The sequence below is a fragment of the Mus pahari genome, chromosome 1 (genome assembly GCF_900095145.1).
Source record: "Mus pahari chromosome 1, PAHARI_EIJ_v1.1, whole genome shotgun sequence".
In the NCBI taxonomy this organism is placed as follows: Eukaryota; Metazoa; Chordata; class Mammalia; order Rodentia; family Muridae; genus Mus; species Mus pahari.
In genome coordinates, this window is record NC_034590.1 from 2,020,382 (window position 1) to 2,028,715 (window position 8,334).

At 49.3% G+C, this 8,334-nt stretch overlaps 1 protein-coding gene across 1 annotated transcript in view; it reads right to left on the reverse strand.

Moving 5' to 3' along the window:
* The window catches only part of Ryr1 (ryanodine receptor 1), a 126,862-nt gene that overhangs the window by 18,010 nt on the left and 100,518 nt on the right, over window positions 1–8,334 (reverse strand). The window contains exon 90 of the mRNA XM_021211089.2: window positions 2,199–2,540. Within this exon, the coding sequence (XP_021066748.1) occupies window positions 2,199–2,540 (342 nt within the window). The remainder of the gene's footprint in view (window positions 1–2,198; window positions 2,541–8,334) is intronic.

Genomic DNA, 8,334 nt, shown 5'->3' on the forward strand with positions numbered 1-8,334 from the left:
AAAAAAAAAAAAGACACTAGTACTCAAGGTAACACAGAGCATAAATAAAAAGTAGAGTTTGAGCTTTCAAGATGCTAGCTCCAGAGGTCCTGAGTTCAAATCCCAGCAACCACATGGTGGCTCACAACCATCTGTAATGGGATCTGGTGCCCTCTTCTGGTGTGCATGAAGATAGCAACAGTGCACTCACATTAAATATATACATACATATTTTTTTTATTTATGATTTTTTTTTTTTTGGTTTTTCGAGACAGGGTTTCTCTGTGTAGCCCTGGCTGTCCTGGAACTTACTCTGTAGTCCAGGCTGGCCTCAAACTCAGAAATCCGCCTGCCTCTGCCTCTGGAGTGCTGGGATTAAAGGCATGCGCCACCACGCCCGGCACATACATACTTTTAAAAAGCTAGCACCAGAGTCTAACCTTTGCTTATTTTGGTTTTGTTCTGAGAAAGCCCCCATAACTGCACGTGTTTCCTTTGTACATGTGATTCTCCTGCCTCAGCCTTTCAAGGACTAGGGTTGCACACGCATACTTACTTGTACATGCCCAGGGTCTTACATATCCTAGGCTCATCTCAAATGCTGTGGGTTGCTACGGATGACCCTGAACTCCTGGTCTTCCTGCCTTCACTCCCCAAGTGCTAGGATTACAGGCGTGCGCCACTATGCTGGGCTCCTTGTCTTTCTGGGAGGACAGAGTGCAGCGGTTGAGGGCAAAAGTTTTGCAGCTGATTTTGCTACTAAAAGCCGGGTGATTTTTGACTTTACTTCTTTCAGCCTCAGTTTCTCCTTCCATAAAAGGGGCACAATTGAAGGCTATAAGGATTTAGTGAGTTGACAGGTGCTGGGTGGTTAGACTAGCACCTGTCTGGTGTGTGACAAGTGTAAAGTGTTCACTGGTGACATATTCTCCATGAGGCCCACATGGACATGCATGAATTCTTAGGAGTACGGGAGGATGTTCACGGGATGAGTTCAGGGAGATCACAGGAAGGGAGAGAGAGTATGCCCTAGGGAGTAGGTAAGGGGCTGAGTGGGAGGGGGGAGAGCTAACACAGCACAGGCACGACCCAGGAGGACGGGGTGGATGGAGGCGTCCTGCAGACGCCTGTGCACAGATATCTGCATGCAAGGATGTGCAAAAGCACACTCGGCCCTGATGGGATATGAGGGGCCCAGAGAGGATTCAGGTGGGAATAGAGGGCATCTGGGGAGGATGCTGGCTGATGTGACCACACCGCCCGAGGGAGGCAGCTCTGTGTGGGTAAAGCATGGGACTTCACAGAGGAGCCTCGTGGGCTAGGAGAGCAGGAGTGTGTGCTTACCCCTGGGGACATGCCAAGCTTGTGTGCGTGCACGTGTATGCAGCAGGACCCCTGGGGTAGAAGTGGGGGGGGGTCTCCCATGAGCTGAGTGTACTCAGCATGGAATCTGCTGGAGCTCGCGGACTCTCGGGAGTGTGTGAGATGCCTTCAAGCGTTGGTGGGTTGGACGAGTGAGGCTGGGGTAGGGAGCTCTGAGATAGGACTCAGAGGCCCAGGCTGCTCGGGACATGGTTCTGAGAAGCATATTTGAGAGTGTGCTAGCATGCATGGCAGGGTACCCCGGAGCCACGGGGGTGTATGGGAGAGCTGGTGTGGGCCTACTGGGGCCCAGAGGACAGGCGAGCAGATTGAAGCACATGTGTGTGTGTGTGTGTGTGTGTGGTATGTGACAGCATCAAGGTGACAGGTGGCACTGGCGCTCCCAGGATCAGTTTCAAGTCATGACGCAACTGCATCAATCATGAGGGCACACCCATGCTACTGCTGCAGTGCGCAAGGGATGCGCATGCAAAAGGTGGCCACCAACAAGCTGAGCTTGTGCAAGATCACAGCCCGAACCACAGTGTCTCTGAGAAGGGATGTGGGGTATAGTTCAATTGGTAGTTTGCCTAGCATGCAGGAAGCCCTGCACTTGATTCCCAGAACCGCCAAAGCCAGATGTGAGCAATGAGGCCACGGAGGTAGGGCTCATCCTCAGCTATAGCGAGTTTAAGGCCAGGCTGGGATACATAAAAACTTGTCTTCACATAGAATAAATACACTGGGGGCGGGGCACGGGCTTGTCAGAGCCGGGTAGGTACAGACACTGAAGAGGATACAGACCCATAGAGGATTTTTAGGGTACCAGACTTCATGTACAGGCAAGGCCTACTGACCTGGGGCATCTCCCACTGGGCACGGTTGGTCTCTGAGATCTCAAAATAGATCCGTTCTATGCGACGCGATGCGCCCATGATTTCGATGCGGCCCAGGTAAGGCCGGAAGTACTCCAGGATGCTCTCAGCCAGCTCCAGGAAGTTGCGCAGGCGCGGGTCGTGGGGCACATGCTCTGACAGGTTGGTAAGCAGCACTGCCACGTTGAAGCCAATGTCCCGCGCTGGTTCCTGGAAGCGGTTCGCAAACTCTTCGCAGTTGATCATCTCATTCTCATCTGCTTCGGAACACGAGAGCAGGAACTGGATCTCTGGGCCTGTGAACTGCTTCTGGCTGTCCATGGCCTGTGTGTGTGGGGGTGGTGGGAGAGGTGAGAGAGAGGGAGAGGGAAAGGAGGATGGGGAGGGGTAAGGGGAGGGGAGAGAGAGAGGAAGGAGGAAGGAGAGGAGTGGGGAGGGAGAGGAGGAGGTGGGGGAAAGAGAGAGAGGGAGTGAACTCAAGAGCCTCAGCATCAGTAACTACTAATTGCAAAGGCTTGGGTGTACTGTTCTAATCCCAGCACCTGAGAAGCAGAGGCAGAGATGTCTGGGAGTTGTTTAAGGCCAGCCTGGTTCGAGGCCAGTCTACATGAGAGTTCCAGGCCAGCCTGGTCTACATAGAGGGTTCCAGGACAGCCAGGATGCCATAGTGAGACTTTGTTTCAAGAACAAGCACAACAACAACAACACAATAAAACCCCACAAAACAAAACAAAAGGCTTGGTTGGTCGGATGCTTGCCTCAGATGTGTAATGGGTCTGCAGTGCTGTATAAACAGGTGTGGAGGTCCGTGCCTGTGATCCCAAAACAGAAACATAAAAGGCCGCCATGTTCTTGGTAAAATTATGGTATTTGTTTTGTTTTATCGTTGGTGTTGGGTTTTTGTTTTGTTTGTTTGTTTGTTTTGGTTTTTTGAGACAGGGTTTCTCTGTGTAGCCTTGGCTGTCCCGGAACTCACTTTGTAGACCAGGCTGGCCTCGAACTCAGAAATCCGAGTGCTGGGATTAAAGGCGTCCACCACCGCTCCCAGCTAATAACGGTGGGTTTTTTTTTTTTAATTAAAAAATAATTTTGATCCCTCTCTTTTGAGACAGGGTTTATGTAGCCTTGACTTCTGGGAACCCATTATTGTAGACCAGGCTGGCATCTAACTATACAGAGATCCACCTGCCTCTGCCCCGAGTGCTGGGACCAAAGGCATTGGCCACAACGTGAGCTTCTTGTTGTTTGTTGTCTTTTGTCTTGTTTCCTTTAATTTTTCTTTTCTTTCTTTCTTTCCTTCTTTCTTTCTTTTCTTTTCTTTTTTTTAAAGACAAAGTGTCATTGTCACTGCCCTGAAACTCACCACATAGCCAAAGCTGACCTTAAATTCCAATCCTCCTGCCTCAGCCTTCTGAGTGCTGGGATTACAGGCATGCACCACCATGCCCAGTTTAGGCAATTTTGGGACCAAACCCAGGGCAAAACAAAACAAAAACAAAAGCAAAAAAAAAAAAATCAAAAACAAAAACAAAATTTCAAGAGGCAACTCAATTCTGGCTTTAGCTATGCAACAGTCCCCAGCCTTCTGCTTTTATTAAAAGACGCTGGTCATATTTTACTAGGTGAACTTCCAGACTGACTTACAGATGGGCTGCAGAGTGCAGCCAGATAGATGCCGCTCTGGGGTATAAACAGAAGCGAAATTTCCTGGCTCCGGGCTGTCCTTTGTGAAAAGCCAAGGGCTTTGCAAAATGCTTTCTAAATGAGTAAGAGGCTTTGCAAATCATGAAAGGCTCTAAAACCACAGAGCAAGGGGACTCAGTCACACAGGAACTTCTCATCATGCACCCTGCCGCATCCTCCGTCCCGTGATGAGTGGCACCTGCCTCACACAGGGCCCTGCGATCATCATACACATGTCCCTTCTTTTGTAACACCTTCTCTGGCCACTGTCAACCTGCTTCGCCGGAGTCACCTTCACATCCAGACCTGGAACGGCTGGAGTGGGGTGGGTGGGCAGGACTGAAGGTTTCATTTTCTTTTGCTTTCCACCTCCCAGGAGATAACACTGGGATCTCAGGCTCCAATGTCACGGTGCACCTAAGATTGCCAGGTGTCCCATCTGGGCTCGAACCACATTCCAGGATCTTGACCCATGTGACAGCTGACACATCTTGTCTTTACTATGTAGCCTTGGCTAGCCTGGAACTTCCCATCCAGGCTGGCCCTAGATTCTTGGTAACCCTCCTGTCTCTACCTCCAGAGTGCTGGGATTACAGGCATGGAAGATCACATTTGAATCCAAAAGTGAACTTTAGAAGACAAACTGCCCCAGCTCCCCATCCTTATGCCTTTCAGAAGTGGCAGCCCCCACCCACCCAGCAAGCCTAAGTTAAAATCTCTGAGTCATACCTGCTTGCTCTCTCTTGTCGTATTGCCCACATCAGATTCCTCAGCAAAACTGTTAGCTCTGCTTTCAGAACAGATGCAGGGCCCATTCCTGTCTTCTCCCCCCCCCCCCCCCACGCATGGTCCCGCGTCCTCTGTCTCCCACCATCACAGGGGTCTCCCCGAGGCACCCCTATCTCTAAGCAAAGTGGAAGGGATTCTGAAAACACCTGCCCCAGGTCTGAGCCCTCTGCTCAGAACCTCCATTGGCTGTGTACCATACACATTAAATGCCAAAGGCCACTCGCCGCCCCCAGGCCCCGCCAGCCAGCCGCGCTGAAGCTCCGCCAGCCGCGCTGAAGCCCCGCCAGCCGCCCCAAGGCTCCAGCAGCCTGCCGCTCCCCTCTGAGACTCTGCCTCTTCCTTTCTCCTGGGCCATCTCTGCGACCTCACTGCTTTCCTGCCTGCCTGCCCATTTTCCAGCCTTCACTTGCTGTCTGTTTGCCGGGGACACTACTCTCTCTCCTCCACCTTCGTGTGGTGCTCCTCAAATCTCAACATCAGCATCTCCTCCTCCCAACCACCCCATTCACAGGCTGGGTTTAGCTTATTTGATTTGAGTAGGGTGTCTCTATTTTGCTCACTGGCATGCTCTCACGATTAAGGGAGTGGCTGATACCCAGTAGGGGCCTCATTCAAGGCTATGGTTTTGAAATGTACCCCAGAGGTCATGGTGTTAATGATCTGGCCTATAGGTGGCGCTATTGGAAGTTCTTGTGGCCATTTAGCGGGTGGAACTTAGTGAAAGAGCTTTAGGCCACTGCGCTTAGCTCCGAAAGCTGATGTATCCAAATCCGTCAAATACATGAAATGTCTTTAAGATGGGACAGTTCTAAAGTTTGTTCCATTTCCAGAGAAGTCGCAAGTTCTTTTAAAATCAGTTCTGAACAATGCTTTTAAACCATCAACTGCAAGGCACATTGTACAATGCAAAGATTAGCTTGGGAAATGAATGAATGCTTGTTACAGTGTTTGTAAACGTTTAGAAATTTAAAGATCACCATGTTCCACCTCCTGGGAGCTTATGTATCTGGGTGGTCACCATTAGCATCTGCCAAGGGGATGAAAACAGGGTGGCAGGGAGATGCGTCTGCTGGGTGGGAGGTTGGGGGGGAGCTCAAATAAAACAATAACACCCTCCCAAACAGGTTCTGACGAACGTCTATAACACATCTCAGTTGACAGGACACACAGGGGACAGATGAACCCATGAAATGACAGAGAAAGATGGTGTGGCCAGGTCCAGACTGTAAGAGACTCCACACCTGGAAGGCTCTAACCATCTGGAGACTTGGTATGGGATAAACACAAAACGTTGAAAATAATATTTTAGATAAACTGATATGTATGTGGATTTCTTCTCTTAAAAAAAATCACAAGGGCTGGAAAGACAGCTCAGCTGTTAATAGCTCTGACTGCTCTTGCAGAGGACCTGGGTTGGGTTCCCAGCACCCACAGGTGGCTCCCGACCTCTGAAACCCCAGGTCTAGGCACCTGACTCCCTGTTCTGGCCTTCCAAGGCACCAGGTGTCCACAGTGCACTTACACGCAGACAAAACCCATAGACACAAACAAAAGGTCTTGGGCCAGGGACGCAGTTTAGTCAGTAATGTGTTTGGCTTGCAAGAACAAGGACCTGAGTACAATCCTCAGAGGGAAAAAAAATACATGAATGGGTGATTTGGCCACATGTGTTTACAATACCCTTGGAGGCCACAGGGTTTTAGATCCCCTAGAACTGGAGTGACAGTGGTTATGAGCTGCCACGTGGATGCTGAGAACCCAGGTCCTCTGCAAGAGCAGCCAGTGTTATTAAGTCCTGAGCCATCTCTCCAGCCCCAGAACCCATTTTAAAAGGCTGAGTGTTTGCTTGTTATCTCAGAGCTTCGAGATAGAGACAGAAGGAGCCCCCAGGCTCACTGGCCAGCGGGTTTAGCCTAATTGGTCAGCTCTAAGCCAGTGAACAATCCCGTCTCAACAAACAAGGTGGTCAGCTCCTGAGGAATGGCACCTGAGGTTGTCCTCTGGCTTCAGCATACCTAGAGGTGCACACACATAAACACACAGATTCAACACACATGGGGTGCACACACATATACACACAGATTCAACACACGTGGGGTGCAAACACATACATATACAGATTCAATATACGTGGGGTGCACACACATATACACATGTGGGGTACACACACATAAACACACAGATTCAACACACATGGGGTGCACACACATAAACACACAGATTCAACACATGTGGGGTGCACACACATACACACAGATTCAACACATGTGGGGTGCACACACATACAGATTAAACACATATGGGGTGCACACACATACAGAGATTCAACACAAATGGGGTGCACACACATAAACACACAGATCCAACACACATGAGATGTACACACATAAACACACAGATTCAACACATGTGGGGTGCACACACATACACACAGATTCAACACACGTGGGGTGCACACACATAAACACACAGATTCAACACACATTGGGTGCACACATATAAACACACAGATTCAACACACATGGCAGTACATACACATATGTACACATTGTGTGTGTGAGAGAGAGGCTTATGCTTAAAATCCCCAAACTCAGAAGACCAAGGCAAATGACTGCATGAAGTTCCAGTTCAGCCATGGTGGAAGCTGTCTCAAATAACAGTAAGCACAGGAGTGGGAAGACAAGTGATAGATGGCGAGACGGCTCAGTAAAGATTTAAAGAAATGTAAAATGATTATGTTTGTTTGAATTTTGAATCAAAGAGATTATCACAAAATCCTCCAATTACTGAGAATTTTAAAATTAGAATTCTGACTAAATATTTGAACTTTTTATTTTCAGTGCTGGGCTGGGACCCGCCAGCTCTACATAGTCACTGATGTAATGCCTGGGACCCCAGCATCCAGGAGGTGGAGCAGGCATTCAAGGCCATCCTCAGCTACGTAGCAAGATTGAAATCAGCCTGGGCCACATGAGAATCTGTCTCAAAAATCTCAAAAAAGGGACCAGCAGGATGTCTCAGCAGATAAAGGCTGTTGGTGGGCACGTCTGGTGCCCTGAGTTCATTTCCCAGCGCCCACATAAAGGTGGGTGGAGAGAAACAAGTCAAGGGATTTGAACTTGTCTGCTAGCCTCCTGTGCATTGTGTAAAGATCATCCTTGTGTTATTTAAATGCTGATTTCTGTGCCCCCATATTTGGCTGTGATCCTTATCCTGAGAATCTCCTATCTCCGTGTTGTGGAAACATTGCTCCCCACTCATTCTCTGATTGGTCAATAAAGCTAGCGGTTCAACCAATGACTGATCAGGGGAGAGAACAGGGCTGGACTTCCTCCCAGAAGGGAATTGGGGAGACAGGGAGAGGAAGGGAGGATTCGGCTATGAGGAGAGGGTCCAGCAGACGTCATGGAAAAAGACCTGAAGCCCAGAAAGGCAGATCAATACTAAAGTGCAAGTATCTTGGAGATACTGGCTGGGAAGTAGCTGATTAGTTTAGAAGATTAAAATAGAGTAATTCCGCTCAGTTGTTGGGCCCTTAAAACTTGTTACGTAGGGCTGGAGAGATGGCTCAGTGGTTAAGAGCACTGACTGCTCTTCCAGAGGTCCTGAGTTCAATTCCCAGCAACCACATGGTGGCTCACAACCA